Raw genomic sequence first — 25,022 nt, 5'->3', positions numbered from 1 at the left:
CAGACAAAAAACAAGGCCATTAGGTTAATAGCAATAGAAAATAACTTTATTGTATTCTTTATTGTTCTTGAATTGCACATCACTGGTCTCCATGTAGATCTTTACGACACTGTCCGATGCATTGTAGGCAGCTGATGACAGAGAAACCGCTTTTGATCCTGTCGTCCATCTTGACTTACGTAACAAACTAAAATATGAAGTCAAATTGGAAAGTTAAAAATAAATGGAGAACGAAGGTAAATCAATCGATAACTGAAATGAAACTAAAAAAAAATTATGCAGTCACTTAACCATCAAAATCTATCAAATTTTCATCTGCACAAATGGAATATAAATCAGCATGTCAAATAACTAATTAATTATACAGTAAATCAGTCAATCATTCAACCCCACAATCAGCCAATCAACCATGTGACTAACCCTGGCCATGTTGGGCCACAAAGAAGATAGCAACAGTTCTTGAAGCAGCCCAAGTTGAATGGATTCTCAGTTCCTCTCATCTTTCCCGTCACCTAACATGTCAATCAACATTTTATTCCTTCATTCGTACATTCATTCGTACATTCATTCATCAGGCATTCACTCATTCCATTCACTCGTCTATCCATACATTTTCTAATACATTCAGCTGTTTGTTCACTCATCTACCTATTTATTCAATTTCTGTTCTAACCTGTTCATTTGTTGTTCTTCCTCTGCCAATGAGAACGACATGGAAACAAGTAAGACCTATAATTGGCACACTAAGTAGGCCTATAATTCCCATTAATATCATCCTGTTGATTGTGACGATGACGCCATTAATAACATGATGACGTCATTAATATGATGACTACGTCGTTGATATGGCAATGATAATGAAATGATGGTGGCAATTACGACGACGATTAAGGTGACGGTAATAATTAGCACGCATAACAATTCAATTAGGAGAAATTATTATTATCATACATAGTGATGTTGATGATAACTGAGATGATGAGAATGATGGTGAGGATGAAGATGATGACGACTTAGATGATGGTTGAGCAGGTGATAATGTTTATGGTTAAGATTTACAAAGATTGTGATTGAAATCATGGTGACGATAGAAATGAATAGACAGAGATGATGAAGGTAAGCTATATTATAATAATTACAATAAAAACTCGCAATAACGATTATATTTAAAAACTCATGGCTATGTATAACTACAGCTGTAGTAACAAAATCACTTCTAGGAATGAAGCACATGACACAGTAAAACACGTACAATCAAAGATGGCACATCACAGTAAAACACGTACAATCAAAGATAGCACATCACAGTAAAACACGTACAATCAAAGATAGGTGAGCAAATGTGAACTGAACATTCCTCTATCTATCACAGCAATTATAATTAGACAGTGACAATGAATGATGGTGAATAAGTAGATGTTGTGCCTCTGACGATAACGACGACGATAATGTTGGTAATGATAATAAAAAATAGCAATGATACTGATAAAAATTATGATGATTATGATGACAGTGACAGACAGCAATAGTTATTCTAATTTATTCACAATATTTATTAAATTTAAACAAATAATGATGAAGAGAAAGAATATTGAAAGAGGTCAAGAAAACGTACGAGACAATATTTTCAGTTGTCTTGAGGTCCTGCTTGTGATTCAGTACGAAAACTAGACACAGGCAAAATATACTGATCATGTGAGCACTCAAAGATACTAAAAATTGAAAAAAGTATCTGTAATTTCGCCGGCCTACGCAATTGTTTACCCATGGACAGTGATGATCAAAAACCTGGTTAGGGAAATTTAGTTGATGGCAGGAATGATAGTTTAAATCAAATTTCTAAGGATAAAATGTTACAAAATCATTTTGAAAAATTGAATCAATAAACTCTTCATCACAAAATAGAGTAGTATGATTAGATGAAAGATGCAGATGTGTAGCAATTAAATCAATATGAATTTGAATTTTAGATAGACAAAATCACAGCACAAGGATTTTTGCCTGCATTTCTATTACGATGAATAAACTATCATAGGTTTGACTCAAATTTTAATGTTAATTAATTACTTCATATCTAAAAAAAACCAGTACCAAATCAAACTTTAATGAAACTTTGAGATTAGTTCTTAACAAGATTAATTAACACTTTAAAATATCATTAACATTTTGGTAGTAACAGACCTCAATACAACAGTCGCACATGCTACAGTGAGAGCTTCTCGGTGGTCGATAGAATTTACAAGTTGTACACCATTTCATACGGACTGTAACGTTGTTTATCTCAACTGACTTGTGTAGTGGAACAGGCAAGTCACCATCTTTCACTAATTCATTGCTGGCTGAATTAGGAGAGGAGAAAGAGATCAAAGTAATATAATTTTTTCTAATTATTTAAAAACGTTAATTTTTATAAGTAGAATTTTACAAAAATATAAACTATAAAATGATTTAAATATAAAATATGTATGTGGTGTTTATGTTATGATTGTATGTACAATTGGGTTATTATTTACTTGCTGATTGATCAATTGCATTATTGATAAAAAAAGAGTTTACAACATGGCAGCCACCATAAAAATACCTTTTGGGTAAACCCCTGGGTCCATGAATGTACTAAATCCAAAGTTGGAGATGACAAATATGGTTAGGAGGCCCTGGTATACGCCGATTAGGTAGCTGTATTCAAACATTAGGTAAGGACAGCTGTGCAAAAAATAAGAATAGGCAATTTTTAATTTAATTTTATTTAATAAATTGACATCAAACAAAATATAAAATTATAAAATAAATAAGAAATGCAATTCTCAGATAATATTGTTGAACAAATTTGTTAACATTATTAATGTTAATCATTAAATCAAACTTTAAAGTTATAAAAAGTAAAAATTCCACTAAAATCAATCAAACAAATTAAAATAATAAGCTGATTTATCGACATTCTTCAGCTACTTCATGCAGGATCAATCTCTCTAAAAATAAAAAATTTTATTTAATCATTTTATTCACTAACGGGAAAACGAAGAACAATCCGGTGCACCCCAAAAGTAGCAACCAAGCACAAGTGGCCGGCAAAATTTTAGTAGATAATTTACATTTAGCCATTTTAGTACACTAATTTTAGCGTCAAAATGCGCCTGTAAACATGCCAAGCCCTAAAATAACATTTAGATTAAAATATTTTGGGCAAAAACATTTTCTACAGGAAGTTACAATTTCTCGAAAGGCGCTATAAAATTTTTATTTTTTGTTCAAAAATCATTCCTTCTCATGGATATCCATGTTCCTTCTATATTTTATTTGATTGTTAAATTGAATAATTTATTTAATTCAAATAAATTTTAAAAAATGATTGTCTCTAGGTTTGAATCAAACGCAAATTTAATCAGTTCATCTATTTTTGCACTAAAATTTACAGTTCTACAATGTTGTTTGAAAAACATTTAAATAATAATGAGAAATTAAAGTTAAATAATTAATGAAAAGCTAAGAAATGCAGGACAGAATGTCAAAAAGCAATTCTTCTTCTATAACTATATTTATATTTATACATGTTGCATCAACGCCAACACGGCTTGCCTAGATACCTAGCTCAAGCACGTTGTTAATGTCATAGTAAATAAATTTGAACTTTAAAAGGAATGTTTTAATTTAAATGTCAAAACAAAAAGATCGCCATTCACTGGCTTGCATCCGCAAAAGATATAAAGATGTCTCTTTAGTTATATTTCAAGAACAAGCTTTGCACTTCTCTAGAAATTTCTTGCTCCCATTTCAGGCGCAGACGGAAAAAAATTTTGGTGAAGAAAATACTCGCGTTGCCGACACTTACACTGATAAAGAATTTTTTGACAAATATTACGAAAAAACATTTGACCGAAACTTAACACGTTACTCGGTAGTGCAGTCGGCGATCTGCAATTTGCTGTGAAATTTGCCGAAATGTTGCAAACTCAACGAGATGGCGCCGTAACTGCGGGTACTCAAAGTGATTGGATGTGTCTAAAATCTGAAAAAATTCCTTCCGCTCGGGTGGGTCATACATGTACTTATGTCCCTTCAAATGAGCCCAATGACAATGGAAGGATATATTTAATTGGTGGGGCCAGTCATGATGGTGTCTGCAGTGATGTGCATGTTCTTGATTTAACTTCCCTAGTCTGGACCCCTCAGCTATCTACTGGTTTTGTTGCTAGGTCAAGTTCACTTAATTTGAAAAATGTTTTATAATTCCAATTGAATTTTTCACAATTTTATTATGCTTGATAAAACTTTCAGATACGAACACACAGCTTTCTACACGGCCAGCCATCCAACAAAAATTTTTGTTTTTGCTGGTGCCAATGAATCAGGGAATTCTGTGCCTTTGCAGATTTTTGAAATTAATGAACAAAAATGGTATACTGCAAAAACGGAAGGACCATCTCCACCAATCAGAACATTTCATAATGGAGCAACCTCTTCCGATTGGCTGGTTGTATTTGGGGGTGGAAACTTGGGAACCAATCCAGTTCAAGATGACAAAGTATAATCTTTGGCTATCAATAATCAAATTATTATATTATATTAGATTAATCAATTAATAGTCAAACTCATGTTTAATCCAATGATTAACTCATACAGGTCTACATGTTCAATGCTGCTCATAGTAAATGGAAAATTCTAGAAACGAAGGGACTGGCTCCAGAACTTAGATTAGGACATGCCATGTTGATAATTAAGGATCTGCTGTATTTGCATGGTGGTATGGTTGGAACATCCCTCTTTGATGACTTGTTCACTCTTAACCTTGACAGTGGAGTTTGGTCTAATCCTACTACTAATGTTTGTTACTATTGTTACTATAGTCATTTAATGATTATATATAAATAAATTATAATTATTATGACTTATATATAGGGCAATGTACCATCGGCCAGAGCAGGTCATGTGATGTTCTCAAATCATGATTCAGAATCTATTTATATTTTTGGAGGAATGACCATGAATGGGGCATCTAACGAACTTTTTAAACTTAATATAGGTAAAGATAATAAGTATTATTATTTGTATTGCCAGTATAATAACCATTTCTATTGTTATAATGATAAATTTATCATTATTATCTTAAGTATTTTTGACTGTTATTATATTTCAATTTCTAAAGAAACAATGGAATGGTCGGAGATTAGCACATCCATAAATTCGACCCCCAGCAAGAGATTCGATCTTGCTTGTGCGTCAATCAAACAGAAAGATAACCTTAACAATAAAAATATTAATAATGATGGTTGTGCAAATAATTGTGTATTTTTTCATGGTGGAATGAATGAACGTGGTCAAATGCATGATGATGTCTTTCGTCTGACCATCTAAGTTTGTTAATGTATGCATGTGTTTGTACGTACATATGTCTGCCTGTACGTTTCAATATTTTACTAACATTGTTTATTATTTATATATATATATATATATAGAGAGAGAGAACGGGAGAGAGACGGGTTTTTTAGACAAGACAAAATGTTGGCAAAATTTTTTTTAAACCGTAAAATAGTAAAAAATGCAAAATTAAAAGTATGAATGTTATCGTATCTTTGTAATATCACGTAACAATTATAGAAAAAAAAGTTAGAGGTTAACCACATCACTTCGCCCTCACATAATCGTCATAACTACTTAATCACATTATCACGTGACCGCATCACTCAATTATGATGTCATCATGACGTCATCATCACATCATCATCATCATCAGAACTTCCTCCTAGTTATGTGGTCAAAGAGAACGACGTGTATGTAATTTGTATCAAGAACATCTATCCTTACTGAATTTTCTCCTGGACTGAATGCCTAACAATTTATTATTTAATAATTATAAGTATATTAATAATATTTTTTTAATAATATTGTTATGATCATGGTGATTATTATTATTATTATGAATTACCCTGGGGTCTACGTTCATTATTTTCCTGTCTCGCCTGTTTTTGAACAGCAGCCCCGTCGGATTATTTGTAATTATCTGATAGTTGCTGGACGAATTTGACGTCGACATCTGCGTCTCCCAGTTGAAGAAACTATAATATAATTTAAATTATACCCATAATTATAATATAATTTAAATTATAATCATAATTATCGTAATATAATTTAAGTTATAATCAAAATTATTATGATATAACTTGAATTATAATCATAATTATCATTCTTTGTTGATATTTAATATTAATTAATTAATTAATATTATAATTTCACCTGAGGTCTGATAGCTTAGGCATTAGTTTTTTTTTGCCGTTGAAATATTGAGTAAAGTCTTCAACTTTTAATCTGTAAGCGTAGTCTATATAGCCTGAAAATAGAAATAAATTGCAGAAAATTAAAAGAAATTACAAAAAATTCAAATGAAATTTGAAGGTGACTTTATGTAACCTGATACTTCCTGTTTTTTCGTGTTATAGTCCCTAATGAAAATTATCGTCTGAAAGTGAGAAAAAATGAGGTAAATGAATGAGTTACATGCTCTGAACATATAAACGTACAAGAACATACGCACACGCAGACATACGCACATAGCCACATACAGACACACTTATACTTACAGCCATAATGCCTTGCCTGTTTCCATCTTCTCGTTTCGCTAATTCACTCATTAGTTTCAATTCTTCTGGGATTTTACATTGGGCACTTAAATTTCTTAATTTAAAAGCGTAAAAAGTATTTTAATAAATTTAACGATTGATAAGGACAAATAACAGTATAAATCTAAATGATTGAAAGAACGAATGAATAAATGAATGAATTAATTTCAATGAATGAGTGAATTAATTATCAATCTATTTAACTGTTGTTGGTTTTTTTTAGCAAGCCTGTTAGCTTCGAAAGCCTGTTTTCTAGCAACGAAATCATCTAATTTTAGTACTTCTCCGTTTCCTCTGTACCCGAGTTCAACTAGTTCTCTCGCTATATCTTCATCCTTATTTTCCGGGTGTTTTAGTTTTAATATTTGTTTTATAGTTTGTTTAATAATAATTAAATTAAGCTTACGTTATAATTATAACAAATAATAACCTCCAGATAATACAGATCTAGGGATGTAATTTGTGAATCTAGAAATTCTTCATAAGTGTTGAATTCTGTAATATTGTCGACGCCTTTTGCGCCATTACTTTTCTCCATATTTCTCTATTTTCGACTTTCTTGGTCAGGGAATAGTTAATTTTTTGCTTATTTATCAATTTGTCTACACGCCATCAAGTTTTACCTTGTGGCGTCATAATTAATTACCTAGCAACCAGCTAAAAGGAGATTATGGTTGTGAAAACCTGTTTCTAATATTTCGTGCATGAAACCTGTTATAAACACGGATAGGTATAAATCCAAGATTGGGTTTTTAGGATTGGGATTGATTTCTCCATATAGTCAGATAGATGCTGGGATATCCGGAATAAATTCTGTACAAGCATTAAACACCGCAAATCAATAGTGTAATGTATGTAATGTAATGTAGATGATTTCCAGAAAACTCTTCTTAGATCTCGTAAAAAAATACTATATACATATATATATTTATATATATATAAAATATTCTATATATATAGCTATATATTATAGACATATATATATAGAATATTCTACACTAAGTTCGATATATTTATGACTTTACATATGACTATATGAGTTTATATATATATAAATTTTCCGTTTTATGGTTTTTAAAAGTTAATTTTTTGAAAAAGTTTTGTAGTTACTCCCCGATGCTGTGATGCAAATGCAGATGCTTGTAAAAACGTTTTTCCGTAAAAATGATCTATTTTTCCGTACGTGCAGGTCACACAAGTCATTTGTTCATATTTTTGTTTATACTTCATTTATTTTTTTATCCTAATTTTGAGTTGATAATTATTTTGTTGTAAGTTAGACAAGTGATTTTTAATTTTTTAGGCCTGAATATTTAAAAAACATTTAAACTAAATTTTTAAAAAGTGTTAATTTCTATTTTTTACTTTACACTAATTAGGATTATCAGCAGTGAATGCAATAAAAACCGTACATTTTTTCATAATGCAACCAAACCGATCAAGTATGATACAAATAATACCCCACTATTGCCGGCAAACAAGATGTTAGACTCAAATCATGGTTCCAATAATTCATCAAAATGTCATTCAAATGGTCCCGAAGCTGTTGATTCAGAGGACAAAATTTCTATGTTCAGTTGGGTTTGCAAGATGGCCCCATCATTTCATCTTAGTGGTAACAAAATTGAAATCATTGAAGGGCCCAGGGAGTTTCATGAAAAATTAAAAGTAAAATAATATTTTTAATTTAATAAGTTTTCTTAATGATTATCTCTAACCATCCTAATTATATGATTTAGTTGTTTCATATTTGTTATTTTATTTTAATTTATATTTAAATCCTAAATTCACTGAATGGTTTTAATTAAATTTTCATGTTTTAACTTTCAAAGGAATTGTCATTGAAATCAAAGAAGAGAATTCTCTTAGGCTCATTATACCTGGGCATCAGTCCATTAGAGCAAGAGCTGGTAAAGCCATTGATTTTAATAATTTTTTATTTTCTGTAAAATTATATTTTGAAAATAAAATGAATAATATTTCATTTATTACACTAAAATAAAATTTTAAAACACTTTTTCAAATGTACATAGGTTGACAGCATAAAAGATGCCCTTCGTGAATCAGACAAAACTGACAATGGAAAGTTGAGAGTGACGGTTGTTCTAGATTACATGAGAGCCAGTAGGGGATTTAAGAACTCGAGAACCATGCTTCTATCTCTGATCAACCATCATTCATCTCCTTCTTCAACATTACCATCTTCATCGTCATCTTCACATTCATCGTCTTTCCTACCATCATCTTCATCATCACTAGATAAAATGCAGTCAGAAAAATGCAAAAGCTCATTAAATCTCTATTTATTCCACACTCCTGACTTGAGAGGATGGCTTAAAAAGTGCTTACCTGAGAGATTCAATGAAGTTGTTGGTCTTTTTCACATCAAGGCCTACATATTTGATGATCACATCATCATAAGTGGGTGTGTTCGTTTTTTGAAATGGTTTAATGATTTATTCTTCAGCTATCTATTATCATTAAGAATTAAAATGTTATTAAACATTGAAAAAAAATTTTTAAAATTAATGTGAATTAAAAATAAATAATTTAATTTATTCTCTTCAGAGCCAATTTGAGCGAGACCTACTTCAGCAGCAGACAAGACAGGTATGTCTTGATCAAAAATTTCAAACCTCTGGCCGACTTTTACCATCAACTGTTTGACATCATCTCGAAATATTCCTTCAGTGTGGGGTCCGATGACTCTCTGCACTATGGAGATGTGCCACATCCTTATTCTGGTAATGTGTGCCGTTCCTAATTCACTAATTAGTGGTTTTTCAATTTTTTTGGGGTCATTTTATAATTAACGTGTGTTTCTTAATGTATTTTGGTGTTAAATTTTAGTATGAATTAGTAATTACATCAAGTAATTACAAATTAGATTGTTATTTATTAATGACGGGAGTACTTAATGTTTGACTTGATTATGTACCTTGTTTAATTTTATTAATTAATTATACTTTTAATCAACTGACCAATTGGTCATTTTCTAATCTCATCTAATCAATCAATCAATCAATCATTCTTAGATCTAATCTTCTAACTTTTATGATTAAACAGATGATGAAGAAACTAACAAAAAGTTCAGGGAGAACATGAAAGGTGAAGTAGAAGAGCTGATACACTCATACATGATTGCATACAACAACAACAACACTGGCAACTATCATAATGATGACAATGATATTGATAATAACAATGATGAAAGAAGCCATAACGAAACAGACACTGTTATCTATCCCCTAATTCAAATGGGTCCAATGAATGTCACTCAAGATGAGAAACTAACAACCAAACTCCTAACTCATTTTCCTAAAAATTCTCGAGTCTATTTGGCCTCCGGTTACTTTAACATTACAGACGAGTATATAGACATTATTATACGTTCGTCGTCATCTTTTTTTCACATATTAACTGCTGCTCCACAGGTTTCGATTTTATTATTATTAATTAATTAGAAATAATTTATATTAATTATTAATCTAATTGTTAATTATGGCACTATTTTTTCAATTAGGCAAACAGTTTTTATAAATCTGCTGGCCTATCGGGTTCAATACCTCCTGCCTACACTTACATAGCTTCTCGATTCTTAGAGCAGGTTAAAAATAGCCAGCAAACTAGTAGAATCAAGATGTACGAGTACAATAGACCCAATTGGACTGTCCATTCTAAAGGAGTGTGGCTGTACCCCCCTTCTGATCAAAATGGACCTGACCTTCCCTATTTGACTCTCGTTGGGTCTTCTAATTATGGTTTTGTATCTGAAAGAAAAGAATTTATTTTAAAATTGAAAATTGCTTCCGTTGTTGTTATTAATTTGGAAAGTTTCAGTGAAGTATAATACAAAATAATTTATCTATATTACAGTTACTATTATGCTATTTAGTTTATATTATGATTAAAATTGTCTTGCTGCAGGTTATAGATCAGTGAAAAGAGATCTAGAGAGCCAGTTGTTAATCATTACAAATAATAAAAACCTACAAATGAAACTGCACCAGGCTAGCCAGAAACTTTGTATTCAAGTGTTTTCTATTGTATTTAATTGTCCTATATTGTTATTTTACAATTTATTTACAATTTGATCGTTTATTTACGTTAAACAATTGATAGGAACGCCGCCATTTGTATCAGGATTCGTACGAATTGACGGCAGACGTGCTGAAGGAAGATGATCGAAAGGTCCCTTATTGGGTGACTTTGGTGGCACCCCGAGTGAAAACATTCTTCTAATTTCGATTCACGATAAAATTTGGCTTGGTTTACGTCTATTTCTCTTTTAGCTACCTTTTCTCTCTATTATATTCTTTCTCTTTATATGTATTTATATCTCTTGCTTTCCTTCTTCTTCATATTTTTCTGTTTCTTTTCATTCTCTCTCTCTATCTATATTTCTGTTCTTTTTTTACTCTCTCTCTTTTTTTCTCTCTTTATATTCTGTTGCCTTCTCTCAATTTTCTCTCCTCCTCTCCGTAATCTTCTTTCCGTCTCAGGCATTTCTGTGCTAACTGTGTAGTTTTTTCTTAAATTTTATTTCATGTAAAAGATTGCAATGTTTTTTTGGAAAATTTTAATCATCATTATTATTCTATATCAAAAGTGAAATCAATTAATTAATTTCTAATTAATTAATTAACTAGTTAACAGTAATAATACATTTGAATAATCAAAAATAATAATTATTACAAGATGGATAAAATAAAGATATATAATAAAAAATGGATAAGAAACTATTCTGGAAGTTACATACTTTACCGCGGTTATCATTTTACTCTACGTAGCTATTCCCCTTGCATAACCAGTCACAAAGTTTCTTATCAAATAATAAAAAATTAATATAAAGACGACGACAAAGTTGGATTAATACGATAGAACTCCTTATTGAATTGAATGATAACTAAATGATAGCAAGGTGTCTTCTATTGTACTCGTACAAACCTTAAAATCAATCGTCACAGCTACAATTTACATACATATTAGCGTACATCTTAATCATCGTCGTCATCATCATAGTAGTAGTAGTGTTTGTATCTACACGTATATCCGTATGTATATATCACATACACGTGTATATATGATATATACATATGTATGTATCATATATGCATATGTATGTATCATATATGCATATATATGTGTACGTATATATATATATATTCAGAAAATAATGGTTCTTCTTTGAGTTTAGAATACAGAAAATAAGTTTCAGTTCAAACGTCAACTTCCATTATAAATGAAAAATATGAAATAAAACAACTACAGAGACGTTTAGGATGGCTATAATGATAGGTAAGTGACGTTTAAATAACGATCATTTCTCTCCTCTCCTTCATCTATAACAAACAATGATAATAATAATAGTGAATAACTACGACGATGCTGATGATAACCGTGACGGTGATAATAATGATTTTAATAATCTTAATTTGAAAATAATTATATTTATCTTTTATGAAACAACAGAGGCGTAAACAAGTCAAAATTAACAAATGTAAATTTCGTTATACATGTTCATATATATATGTGTGTGTTTCCATTTCACTGTGGTAATGTAAATGTGATGTTAACATGCATGGTATCAACATTACCCGAGAAATGAAATGATTGTGTTGCAGATGTAATGATAATAATGACGATGACGACTGGCGAGTAGAATGTAATGAGATGATTAACAAACAATGTGATGGCATTAGTTGGTAGAGTTAATGATGGAGTTTTTCAATCTTATCAATTAAGCTATTCAGCTAATTCAACATCACCCGCATCATCATTTTTATTATCATTGCCATCACTAGCAACGTTGCCGTAAAGAATGTTGTTGTTTTCATTATTATCATCACCACCATCATCATCATCGTCGTCGTTATCATTCTCGTTGTTGTTGACATCGTCGTCGTATACGAATGGCTCGAGGAAATCACTACCGCCAGGTATTTTTACGCCAAAGCCCATGTTTGATGATGCTGATGACGCATTAACATTTTCACTCATCTCAACATCATTATCATTATTGTTATCATCATTCTTATGGCCACTGTCATCATTATTCACTTTGTTATCATCATCTGCAACGTCATTATCACCATCATTTTTATCATCACCACCAACAACAGCACTAGCAGAACCTTTATTACTATCATTATTATTTCCATTCTCTTGCAATAATTCTTCCACTTTGTTGCCACTGTTTCCATCAGCACTGTTATTATTATTACCAAGACCATTGTCATCATTTCTTTTATCATTAATATTATCAACAACATCATCATTAAACTGCTTTTCATGTGGTAAGGGCTGTAGCGTCAGTGGCTGCGTGACGTCACTTGATCTCAGCAGCAGCTGCTGCTGCTCCAGCCACTCTTTATACTCAATCATCATGTCAATCATTTCCTTTTTTTGCCTGGAAAGTTCTACGCTGTGCAAGGATGATGAAGAAGAGGATGATGTTTTGTTATCAGTCTCATCGTTGTTGGTGATATTATTAGCTGTGAGACAGTCAAATGAGAGAATTTTCTCTCTATACTTGAGAGAATTTTCAATCTCCTTCAACCTTCTCTCCTCTCTCACCATCTTTCCTTCATTCCTTTTGATCGTGTTCGCTCGATCCTCTAATTCACTGTCTAGGCATTTCAGTTTAGTTTCCCACGCTTTTAGTATGGATGATTTTCTCTCAAGTTCGTCGTTGTCCATCAGGTTGGTCACAGGTGCATTGAATGCAGCCAATGATGATGATGGTGGGGACACGAAGAAATTGCTACTACTACTGTTGTTGTTGTGGGATGATGTGTGGTAATGTTGTTGCTGTTGTTGATGCACTCCTTTGCTACCACTGCCCATGACAGATTTGGATTTATTAAAATCTGAAATTATTTAGCATTTAAATATATATAATTTACTAAATAAAAAAAGAAAAAAACAATTCAAAGTACAAAATTGTTAAAAATTTAAAATGTGCAAACACAAACACACCTGCAATAGACAACACACGGACAAACCAACAAATGAACCAAATTTTCAAGCACACACACACCTCTGGATTTTGTAAACTTCAGACCGCCTTGAACATCCACTTTAAATTTCTTTTTGGCATAAGATGACCAGATCTTATCTGAGTTGCTATGTGGCTTACTGGAGGAGGCTAACAATTTTTTAGATTGACCACTGCCATAATGGTGTGAACTGAATTCGTCGTCGTAGTATCGATCCTCATCATCATCGTCGTCGTCAAATATCTTACCAGTTATCTTGCTCATCATGTGCCAGCCCCCGCCATCATCGTTGTCATCATCTTCATCATCGTTTTGCCGCTTCTTCTTTTTACTTCGGCCAGTTGATACTTTGCCTGTTAAAGGGAGGTCGTCATCATCAAAGAGTTTTAAGGTTGGTTCCTCTTTTTTGTGAGATGATGTTCTGTTGCTGCTATTGATGTTTGTCGATGTCTTTTTCTTCTTCTCTATCGGTTTTGTAATTGCCTTTTCTGAAAAAGTTTTAAGTGATTATTAATGACCATCATTGATACTTTGACTAAGAAATATTATTTTTATTCATTGAAAAATCAGACTCAGACATAGATGCAGAATCTGTTACAACATGCAAACTGGCAAATAAAAAGATAATGAAATGTAGAAAATAAATGAAATAATTTAGAGTAATAGGTGTTCATAAATGATTAACATTTCCAAAATAAACTTAGCTATTCATCAAAATAACATAATGAAGTTTGTTCTAAAGTTTATTAATCAATATCAAGAATGTAAAATTAACTGAACAAACTTTTGAAATGGTAGTCAAACTCATCAACTATTTCATCATCTTCATCATCATCATCATCATTTAGTTTGCGTTTTTTACTGATTTCATCGTCGTCATCATCACCGGCTCGGTCATCATCATCATCATCTTCATTATTCTTCAACATCTCAAAAACCGATTTTCTTTGAACATCTCTTTTCGGTCTCGAGGACGATGTTGTTGTTGTTTTTGACCCTGATGGTGTGGTTGTACACTTTCTGGGGGGTTTTACCTTGAAAGTAAAAAAACATTTTATGTCAAGCATCAAAATATTATTTTTGGTGGGTCATTTCTTAAATTTGTATTCCAGATATTACATTGAAGAATTTATTAAACATAAGAACACAGTAACAAATAGCTGAAGTGAATTACTTTTGAAGGCATCTGACCATCTTTAGCAGCCTTGACAGTGACCTGAACAGTGCTGACACCACTTTTCTTAACTCTTGGCTCCACATTAGCATCAACAGACCCCACCTGATCATTTTCATTATTTTGGCCTTCCAGAATGCTGTCATTGTTGCTAACTTTACCTTTGTTTTCAATTCCTAATTCTTCTTTACTTACAGCATTGTCATTATTACTATTGGCACATGTGATATTTTTTGATAACCCAATGTTTTCGCAGTTGCGGGGGCCTGCACTGGAGTTATGATCTTGTAATAGATCGTCAACATCGTCGTACACTTTAACACCGTTACTAACGACATCGTTTACCATCATATTATCGTCTGCATCCTTAACAACTGCTCCTAATCCGTTTACTTGTAAATTTTCTAAGCTAACATCGTTAAACTCTGTTGAGGCCATCTTCACGCAAAACAATTTCACGGATCACTTTCTAATTATAAATCGGAAAATTGTTGTAAAAGTAAACGAACTAATCACTAATGAACCCAAGATTCCAAAAAGAATGTGACGGACAGACTGATCGACAGTGATTAGTTTGATTGAGAAAATGCCAAAAAGTTAAGTCGACAATTTTCGTGGAAAAAATAAAAGTTAGGTCAAAATAAATTTCTAGAAAAATAAATTTCGCGTCAACTTGGCAGGACACTCGTTAAATCAAGAACAATTCGATGGAATTTAAACTAAAAAATGAAAAAGGCTTGTTTATCGCAACCAAATTTTAAAGCGCTCAACATTTTAAGCTCACGTTATCGACATTAATATCGTCATCAAAGAACTTGACATGATTTGGTCGGTGCAACAGGCTAAACTACTCAACGAGGAAACACAAAAAACCGGGAAATAATTTTTTTTATTAATTTTTAAAAACCAAACCAGAATATTTACTAACGAGAACTAGTTCAAACAAGATAAATCAATACATGGGATCATTTGAATACGCTGTTAAAACATTAAATAAATAAATATGTATAACACACGTTAAGGCATTAAATGTATTTAAGTTTAATTATATTATTAATCATAATCATTAATCATAATTATGATATCAAAAGTAATAAAAAACGTGATTACAGTAGAGCTAGGTGATAAAAGATGAAACTTTCGTGAACAAAATAAAAACGTAAGTTAAGTTGATTGGTTGTTTAGGACTCAGTCCCCACCATAGCAATTCATTGATTTCTTACTCCTCTGTTTTGATCTGTATTTAGTCCTCTCTTTGTAAGCAGCCTTATACACAACCTGGTGTCAAATTATTAATAATTACAATGTTAGTAAAAATCGTTGGCGGGAATGACGCCATTTTAATGCTAGCTTTATTAACTATACGATAGTACACGCTTTTATTAAAGAAGAAATGCGAGAGAAGGAGAGGCAGATAGAGAGAAAAGTGAAGGAGAGTGTTTGATTGTTATTTAAATTCGAAAGAAATGATTTCACGCAAAATTGTAAATCATCACACACCTTATCAAGTTTAGAGTTTCTTTGATTGTTATGCTGATCAAAATTGATTGGCTCCCCGAGTGAGAATATATCTCGAATTAATGGGTTTTCCTGAAAAGTTAAATAACTTTTAAGCTAAAGAATAAATAAAATACAAATAAAATATATCACAGAGAAGTTATGACGTAATTTAGAATTTTTTTAGGAAAGCTAACGCCCAAAAAAAATTTGGAAACACCAGCATGTATATATATATATATGTATGTATATAAACTTGAAAATAATTTACGATCAACCGTTAGAAAAATCGAAAAGTTGAACAGGAAGTTAACTAACGCTGAACATGCTGTGATTTTCATCAATAATACAATTATATATATATATATATATATATATATATATATATATATATGGCATAGATATTGACTTGTAAATGGGCATTCATCCCTGATGTGAGGACTCTACAGAGTTGATCGTAATGTGTCTTTTGAACCCAGGACTCTAGGTAGAGACTCTCTTGAATGTTAATCTTCATGAAGGTAGGTGGATGGAACAATTTTGAATATTAGGTTTTATAAAATGATGACAAAAATATTACATCAACACATTACATATAACATCACATAAAGACATCACATCACTTATCGGATGGTATAGAGCCTAACTTTGATTTCACTGGAGCCAAATTCGCCATCTTGTACAGCTTTCAAAATATCTCTAAAGGAAGCTTTTTGCACCTTTTTATCTTTCTTTGCTCTGTATTTGTTACACTCAGTGGATAGCTCCTTCAATTTCTTGCATAGTTCTTCGAGTTTGTTCGCCTCAAAACAGTCATCAAAATCCTTTTGGATGGGAGTGTAGAATAGTATAAGATGATTTACATGCATTAACTAATTTTTTTTTGAATGTTGAAAATTGTGTATATGAGCAAGAACATGACCGACCGTCTACCATCCGTCTGGTTGGGAGGAAAAAGAAGGAAAAATAGAGAAAGATAGAGACATAGAGTGAGAAAATGAAAAATTGAGAAAAAAGATAAAAAGATAGAAAGAAAGAAGGAGAAAGAAAAAAGAGAGAGAGAAGGAGAAAGAAAGAATAAAAAAGAATGCAACAGAGAAACAGAGAGACAAACGGACCTCAGAAACATCTCTACCAGCTTCAAACATAAGTGCTATGGTTTCGCCGGCCGTGATTCTCAACTCCATGCTCTCACTGCTCAACATACTGCTCACCAGAATTATGAACCTACACGAACGAATAAATGAATGAATGAGTGAATGACTTAATAAATGGATGGATAAATGAATGAATAAATGACTGAATTAATGGATGAATGAATGGATAGATGAATAATAGGGCGAATGTTGAATGAATGAAAGATGAATTAATGAAAAATAAATGAAAGAAAGGTGAGTGGATGGAAGACCCATGCTCGCATGTATGTATCAGAGATGGAAAAATGAATAAATGAATAAAAATGTAAATAAGCATAACGATAAACAAAACCAACGACATCAACAATCCAACCAACTTCTGAGCATAAGACAAAACGAATTTATCAGAGAGTAACGTGAATAGTAGAGCCCAGGCCCCCAGACAACTGTTGTGAAGTTGGGAACAGGGATGTGCTAATTGCTGCTGAGCGTTATTGTTATTCATAGACTTGAAAGACAGTTTGAAGTGTTGCTCGAACAGACCCATCGTCTCGTATATGTCTTCTGGCTCTTCTACAGCAAGGAACACACACAGACCAAGAGCTTCAGCACACTGTTGTTGTTCAATCGCACATGTGTGCATGTGTGTAAAATATACGCCAACACAAATACACAACACACACACACACACACATACATACATACATACACACAGCACAAATTATAAAATAACAAATAAAAAACTTACAGAACACCTAGTTTGAAGAGACACGGCATTATCATTGATGAGAACTTTTAGAATTGGAGAAACGGATTTCAGCAACTCATCTTTAGCAGGCGAGCAAGCAATCTGGATGAACAGCACACAAATGCAGTCAGCAGCAACTAATTGCTCCTCGACACAACCTCGTTTCAGACATTTCTCAAGCCCATCGCTGACTGTTACGTACCTGTAATTAGGTCAGGTTGTTCAGCTGAGTTCAGTTAGTGAGGCAGTTGAGTGACATGGTGGAAGCTTAGTGGTGGAATGTGTTGTTTGCATAGAGAACATCTAGTGAGTAAGGTGAGTGGGACTTTGAAATTGAAATAAATATATCTTATCTTTTAAAAAGATTTAAACAAAACAACATAATTATTATTTTGTCATATTATCTAGTTTTTAATGATTTCTAAGAACAAACACACACATCACACATACATACGAACACACATGTATCAATACATACACATACATATACACACACATACATATATATACACACACATATACTATATAAACACACACATATAAATACAGACACCTGTCTGATAAATAGGAGAATGAATACTGCTTGCATAGGCCTGATTTCAAACTTTTCAATGACTCTATCCTGCCTTTAGAACTGTGGTGAAAGAATAATTTATATCAATATTAGTAAATAAATAAATAATAAATAAACAAATGAAATAAATAAATAAAAATTGGATAGAATAGAATGGATAGACTATTCAGTTTATCTTCACCGTTTATAATACAATTTTATTCATCATTTTGCATGTTAAAACAGATTCTTTTAAAGTCTGGGCCTTTTAAAAATTATTAACAAAATGTATATAATTTAAAATTTGAAAAAAATTAAAAAAATGATAGAAATTTGAAAAAAAAAATATCTAGTGCAAAACTAAATTATGATAGTAAAAGTTTTTTTTTCCAACTTTTTTTGAGATATGCCCTCAATGCAAGTGCTCATTTTTTCCTCATAATTTTCCTGGGCTGTCAGGGCCCCATTACACTCATCAGACCCTAATTAAAATTAATTTATTCAAATTAGTAATAATAATTATTATTAAATAATATACAACCACTGCACTCATCAGATCCTAATTAACATAATTTATTCAGATTAAATTAGTATCATTAAAAAATATAAAAAAAGTAATCTATTTCTATTAATTTTATAAATAAATCAAAAATTATTATGAAAAATTATATATTTTGATGCTGTAAATATATAAATTATAAACAAATCACTAATAGCCATATGTTTAAAGACAAATGAATAAATAATTTCGAAATAATTTAAAAAAAATGTTTGATAATTCATAATAAAAAAAACATTTAAATTTAATTAAAGAAATTAATTAACCATCTGTTGCTCTGTTGTCAGAGGCATTACTAATCACACTCATGACGCTCATGGCATCATCTTGATAGTCATCGTTATCATCCCCACCAGCCCCATGCTCCTGATTATTATTTCTACAGCTAGGTGGCCGATCTGGATTGATTATTAGAAAATTTACGTAATTAGTTAAATACTGGATTTGAAATTTCACTAACAAGCAAAACGGCAAAAGCGAAACCAAATCAAAATCAAGTAGTATTTTTAATCTTTATATATTTTTATAAGATTAGAATGTTAGAGATCAATACGACAATACAGGATAACTAAATTTTATAATTTAAAAAAAATAGAATAAATACTACTAAACACAACAAATAGCAGGCAGAGAATGTGTAATTAATTGACGTCCTGAATTTAAAATTATTTTCACTTACCTTACTTACAGCCTTTACACTTACAGTTTACACACACTTAGCAAACAGCACAAACATAGAATAGAAGAGGCAATCAAATCATAACACATTTCTAAAATCAGCCAACCTTTCCTCCTATGTTTAGGCATTTTAACTTTTTTTAAAAATCAAATTTAATAAATTACCTAATATTTTATTTTGTCATAAAATGTTGATCGTTCTAAAACTAAATAGCGATAAATTTGATGGCGAAAACGTGAAAATATTTAACAACGACGTAACCCACATGTTAACATTAGTGAAGTTAGAAACGAAAAAGGTCAAATGTCATTATTATTATTTTTGCAATTGTTAGTGACACCTTTAGAGGAAAAAACTCAATATAAATGTATAAACATAAATTTACTACACAATGGTTTTTCCAAACAAAAAACTACTACTATTACTGTATTACAACAGTTAATTTTATTATTACTGCTACTACTACAACAACTACAACAACTACTACAACTACTTCTACTACTACTACTACTACTACTACTACTACTACTACTACTACTACTACTACTACTACCACTACTACTACTACTACTACTACTACTACTACTACTACTACTACTACTACTACTACTACTAGCTACTACAGTTACAACTATTACTAATCTATTATTACTGCTACTAATAATATTAGCCATAGTATTACAGTATTACAGTTGTTAGCATTACTAATATTATAATGACGACAAAGAAAATTATGATATTGAAGGAAATTATGAATTTAGTTATGAAGATAATTAAAAAATTCCTAGGGTTCCATACCAAGGTGCTGAATCACTGAAGCAAGCCTGACTGACACCAATGATCTAAATTTAAATTGCCAGGTCGTCATCATTATCTACGTCCTCGTCGTCATCATCATTTTTTGCACGTAATAATCACCATCACTTTAAGCGTCATCATCTTTGTTGAGATCATCATCTTTGTTGAGGTCATCATCCGGATAGCAACGTCGTCACCATCTGCAACCACATTAATCAGCGTCCCCTTATTCGAGTCATAAACATGATATTCCATCTTGATTTTCATCATTAATGCAAGTTTTTTGGCGTAATTATTATTATTATTTTTATTATTATGAATCATTGGCCATACCCACTATTGTATATATATATATATATATATATATATATATATATATATATATATATATATATATATATATATATATATATAATAATAATAATGTTTAACGTTCAAACATTCAGGATAATGTTTAAAATCTATACCTAAGTTTATCGACATATCTTTAACTATTACCTAAGTTCTGTTATAATTAGTATTTATTATTAGAATTATAATTATTATGGTTATTATTAATTATTATTATTGTTATTATTATTATTATTATTATTCTACCTTTCTCTCTATCAGCTGTATTGTTAGCTCTTCATTCGTTTTTGTTTGTTCGGGTCAAGTCGGTTGGTAAGCAAGTTTAGCTAATATCTACTCAACTTGAATAAAATTTGTCGTCATTTCGCATAGGCTCTAGACATAGAGAGGTATATCGGTTCTGATGATAATGATGATTAGTGAATGAGTGAAGGATTGATTAGTAATTGATTAAGTAGGTGGGTAGTAATTTGGTAAGTGATTGAGAGTGTAAATTTACCGTTCGGTGGAATAAAAAGTCTATTTTTCTTTGACGGTTTTTTACTATTTTTAAAATATTTTTTTTAAATTTCCGTTCGTTTCGAATATATCTTAACATTTCACAAACATCTTAACATTTCACAAAAACATCAACAACAACACAACAACAACAACTCACATGATGGAGGTACTGAAAGGTCAAAGGAAATTATATAACGAAGATGACAACGGCGTCGTCGACAAAAACAACAACAATGACGTCATCCACAACAACAACAACAACAGCAGCAGCAGCAGCAACAACAACAACAACAACAATAACAACAACAACAACAACTTAAAAACTAGCAACTTCGTCCCATCAAAAAATATTCAAGATGAAAAATTAAACAAGACCAATGATGCGAAAGATTTTGATAAAAATTTGAAGTTTTTAAGGTCATACAACTTTTTTAAAATAATAAAAAAAACATTTTATTATTATTTTATGATTTCAAAAAATTATGATAATAAATAAATAATTTTTCATTGTTAATAATAATTTTAGTTATTAATCTGCCAGACAAATTTCCTCTGAAAGAAGAATGAGTCTACCGGAAATTGAACAAATTCGAAACATTGAAAAATTTGCGAAGAAAAGTTTTGTGGCTGCTGTTAAAAGTAACGACACTTCCCCTCCCGACGACCAGCCACACCAACGACAACACCAAAAACAGCAGCTGCAGCAGCAGTACAATGTTAAGAAATATGCCAACCAAGCGGCAACCACAAACGATGAGTATCACATTGCAACATCAACACCACACGAACAAAAATTTCTACAAGGTCAACATCAACATCATCAACAACAACAATTCATCACCTCCAAACAACAACAGCCACACAACAACTACCAAAACACTCCGCAAGTCCTAACGTACAACGTCGGCAATAGAGATAGAGAGATATCCAACTTCATCGAGAAGATCAACCACATACAGAAATCCTACGAGATTCAACTGCTCACTCTCTTTGAAACTCATTCAAAAATGATTCGCTCCGAGGTCGACTCCATACTCACTGAGCTGAACAAACCAACTCACAAGAACGTCGGTGAAGGTGTCGTGTACCACGTGGACCGGAAGTGGGGCATCATTGACCTGGGCAACCACGATCACGTCTTCTTCGATCTTTCCATAATGCTGGGTAGCGTCGATGACCTAAGGAACCACTTCCAAGTCGGAGAGATTCTCGGATTTGAAGCTCTGAAGGCTCAAAAGCCAAGCAGAGCGAACTGGAAAGCAACATCCGTTTGGAAAGTTGATAAATCCTCCTCGTCTTCCTCCTCCTCAACTTCTACACAGCCGCAACTGCATCCAATTAATGGCTTTCGTGCAAAGAAAGCCTACCTCAATGATTTTACGAGATCACCGAGCCCTGCATTGGTGGAAACAGAAGGAGGAGGGGGCGGAGCTATAATAAAACACAGCCAATCACACGGCAGGATTGCACAACCATCGGATTGCGGGTCATCCGATAATTCCCCGGTCACCAGCAACTGGAGGAAGAAGCAGGCCAATCCTTTTTCAAGATTAATGAAGAAGGAGATGTCTCATCTAGCCACACCCAATCCAAATGTTCCCATCCACCCAGACAGCAGCAGCAACAGCAGTCATAATAACATTAAACTAGCAAACCAGGACATATTTTTGAAATACAAGAAGCAGCAGAGCAACACAACTAACAACGCGTACGCGTACAACTTCATGCACGGAGGCAGCAACCACTACGGCCACAGCAACCACACTTCATCGTCTCTGGCACCGGTCTTTAATAAGAATATTTTCAATCTGAACCACAAGACGGAAGAGGTAAAATTACTACCGAATAGATTCTTACTTCCGCCAGAAGTTAAAAAACCATCCAACGATCTTCCAGCTTTTGTTGCAAAATCTCTCGTCAACCCTCATAAAAATGTTAAAGCAGTAGAAACTGCAGCAGTTACCACTGCTACTGCTATTAAAGCAACGACAGCAGCTGTAAAACCAGCAACAAAAACTTCAGTTGAATGCAAATCATCAATCAGTGCATTGTTGATGTCATCTGGCTCTCTACTTCCTTCTTACCTTTCCGGATCCAACTCCCCTATGTCTTCATTCTCACCAACGTCTTCACCATCAACGTCGCCATCATCACCACTTTCCTTTGTGGCCACAACTTTGACGACCACGTCGCCCACTATGATGACGTCAACAACAGGAACAGGAAATGCCGATCAACAAACATTCAGCAATAGAATTCAAACTGAATAAGTGATGTTAACAGTGCGCGCGCACACACACATACATACATGTTCATACATACGCACACATACATACACGTACACACACACACACACACACACACACACACACACATATATATATATATATATATATATATATATATATATATATATATATATATATATATACGCACATACATCTATACACACACCCACATTGCATGCACGCTTTTGAATTCAGTTCATTTTTACATAGCTGTACGTTTGTGTGTATATGCATGTGTGTGTCTATGTGTATGTGCTATGTATGAGTCCGTGTGTGTGTGTGTATGTGCGTATGTATGTATGTGTGTATTTGTTAACGTACGATCGTGCTGGGCAAACGATGCAAAAAATGAAGAACATTGTTACTCAATACATATAGTAATTTCGTTCGGAGATGTCTTCGCCTTTGTAGATCTAAAATTAACATCAATCATCTATTTTGATATTTGCTTCTTTATTATTATTATTTTTATGTTGTTATTGTTATTCATTTTTATTGTATTTATATTTTCAAATATGTAGATTGATGAAAATCACAGCATGTTCGGCGATAGTTAGCTTCCTTTTTGGTTTTTCAATTTTTCTAACGGTAGATCGTAAATCATTGTCAAGTTTCTTGGGTTCAAAACCAGAATTTTTACTTATTTTAAGCATGATAGAACATGTAAGCATGATAGAATAAAAAAAGCTCTTTTCAGAATTCCTATAACTTCTTCAGTGCTTGTGGCCGAATGTTCAAGAATTTATATCATATAGGTACTAAAGCCCCAAGCGGATAGCTGCATGCTGTTTCAAACCGCTGTTACCGCACCGCAACTTCAGTTGCGGATAAAAAATTCTCGAAACTCCGCAGATTTTGTGGTTCGCGGATTTTGTTTGTGCGGCTTGTGAATTCAAGGGCGTTATTTAAAAAACCGCAGTCTGCTGTTTCTATTTGATATCGATATTGGGGATATTCGTATACTAAGTGAGCAAAATTTTAATGAAAAGCTCTTATATATCTACGAACATTGGCTCAGCTTGGCTCTGCTCGGCTTGGAATTGGATGCTAAGCAAGGTGTGGTCTCAAACTATTTTGTGATATGGATGATGATGATTTTGACCTGACTGATTAAAAAGAATCAAAA

The 25,022-nt window shown here is 32.3% G+C and overlaps 7 protein-coding genes across 7 annotated transcripts; 3 read left to right on the top strand and 4 right to left on the bottom strand.

Annotated features, from left to right (window-relative positions):
- Window positions 1-395: 395 nt before the first annotated feature.
- HELRODRAFT_71017 (hypothetical protein) lies at window positions 396-2,322 on the bottom strand (the record flags this gene model as incomplete). The annotated part of the gene is made up of 4 exons (XM_009032957.1): window positions 396-512; window positions 674-776; window positions 1,616-1,788; window positions 2,182-2,322. Coding segments are annotated over 4 exons (534 nt in total), but the record flags the coding sequence as incomplete, so codon positions are not given.
- Window positions 2,323-3,939: 1,617 nt separating this feature from the next.
- HELRODRAFT_166424 (hypothetical protein) lies at window positions 3,940-5,168 on the top strand (the record flags this gene model as incomplete). The annotated part of the gene is made up of 5 exons (XM_009033353.1): window positions 3,940-4,193; window positions 4,276-4,522; window positions 4,621-4,821; window positions 4,897-5,033; window positions 5,144-5,168. The coding sequence occupies 5 exons, from the start codon at window positions 3,940-3,942 to the stop codon at window positions 5,166-5,168; spliced, it is 864 nt and encodes a 287-aa protein (XP_009031601.1).
- A 559-nt stretch (window positions 5,169-5,727) lies between these two features.
- On the bottom strand, window positions 5,728-7,152 carry HELRODRAFT_156203 (hypothetical protein; the record flags this gene model as incomplete). Its single annotated transcript, XM_009033352.1, has 7 exons — window positions 5,728-5,826; window positions 5,924-6,053; window positions 6,232-6,325; window positions 6,406-6,454; window positions 6,576-6,669; window positions 6,819-6,949; window positions 7,045-7,152. 7 exons carry the CDS (start codon window positions 7,150-7,152, stop codon window positions 5,728-5,730), a joined length of 705 nt encoding a protein of 234 aa, XP_009031600.1.
- A 1,031-nt stretch (window positions 7,153-8,183) lies between these two features.
- On the top strand, window positions 8,184-10,856 carry HELRODRAFT_71229 (hypothetical protein; the record flags this gene model as incomplete). Its single annotated transcript, XM_009032980.1, has 9 exons — window positions 8,184-8,282; window positions 8,447-8,524; window positions 8,648-8,823; window positions 8,902-9,041; window positions 9,185-9,358; window positions 9,690-10,048; window positions 10,138-10,375; window positions 10,542-10,648; window positions 10,758-10,856. The coding sequence occupies 9 exons, from the start codon at window positions 8,184-8,186 to the stop codon at window positions 10,854-10,856; spliced, it is 1,470 nt and encodes a 489-aa protein (XP_009031228.1).
- Window positions 10,857-12,359: 1,503 nt separating this feature from the next.
- HELRODRAFT_166421 (hypothetical protein) lies at window positions 12,360-15,224 on the bottom strand (the record flags this gene model as incomplete). The annotated part of the gene is made up of 4 exons (XM_009033351.1): window positions 12,360-13,483; window positions 13,654-14,100; window positions 14,551-14,646; window positions 14,804-15,224. The coding sequence occupies 4 exons, from the start codon at window positions 15,222-15,224 to the stop codon at window positions 12,360-12,362; spliced, it is 2,088 nt and encodes a 695-aa protein (XP_009031599.1).
- Window positions 15,225-15,669: 445 nt separating this feature from the next.
- HELRODRAFT_96656 (hypothetical protein) lies at window positions 15,670-20,213 on the bottom strand. Its single transcript, XM_009033350.1, has 11 exons — window positions 20,065-20,213; window positions 19,544-19,677; window positions 19,115-19,200; window positions 18,721-18,801; window positions 18,168-18,369; window positions 17,797-18,032; window positions 17,402-17,510; window positions 16,931-17,107; window positions 16,693-16,794; window positions 16,287-16,376; window positions 15,670-16,064 (listed from the first exon to the last, which is right to left on the bottom strand). The coding sequence occupies exons 1-11, from the start codon at window positions 20,084-20,086 to the stop codon at window positions 15,975-15,977; spliced, it is 1,329 nt and encodes a 442-aa protein (XP_009031598.1). The 5' UTR covers window positions 20,087-20,213; the 3' UTR covers window positions 15,670-15,974.
- A 1,555-nt stretch (window positions 20,214-21,768) lies between these two features.
- HELRODRAFT_189959 (hypothetical protein) lies at window positions 21,769-23,878 on the top strand (the record flags this gene model as incomplete). The annotated part of the gene is made up of 2 exons (XM_009033349.1): window positions 21,769-22,025; window positions 22,150-23,878. The coding sequence occupies 2 exons, from the start codon at window positions 21,769-21,771 to the stop codon at window positions 23,876-23,878; spliced, it is 1,986 nt and encodes a 661-aa protein (XP_009031597.1).
- Between the last annotated feature and the right edge of the window lie 1,144 nt (window positions 23,879-25,022).

Source organism: Helobdella robusta, assembly GCF_000326865.2.
Source record: "Helobdella robusta unplaced genomic scaffold HELROscaffold_9, whole genome shotgun sequence".
Lineage (NCBI taxonomy): Eukaryota > Metazoa > Annelida > Clitellata > Rhynchobdellida > Glossiphoniidae > Helobdella > Helobdella robusta.
Note: the sequence above shows the minus strand (reverse complement) of the source record. Positions and strands in the feature narration are given on the sequence as shown.

Bases quoted from the DNA above. Each gene is read 5' to 3' on its own strand.
- HELRODRAFT_96656 (XM_009033350.1), bottom strand. From the start codon at position 20,086: ATGCCTAAACATAGGAGGAAAG. The intron at 18,370-18,720 runs GTGTCTGTATTT...ACCTAATTACAG, and splicing joins TTCTCCTATTTATCAGACAG to GTACGTAACAGTCAGCGATG. The intron at 16,065-16,286 runs GTGTGTGATGAT...ATTTGACACCAG, and splicing joins GAAACTCTAAACTTGATAAG to GTTGTGTATAAGGCTGCTTA.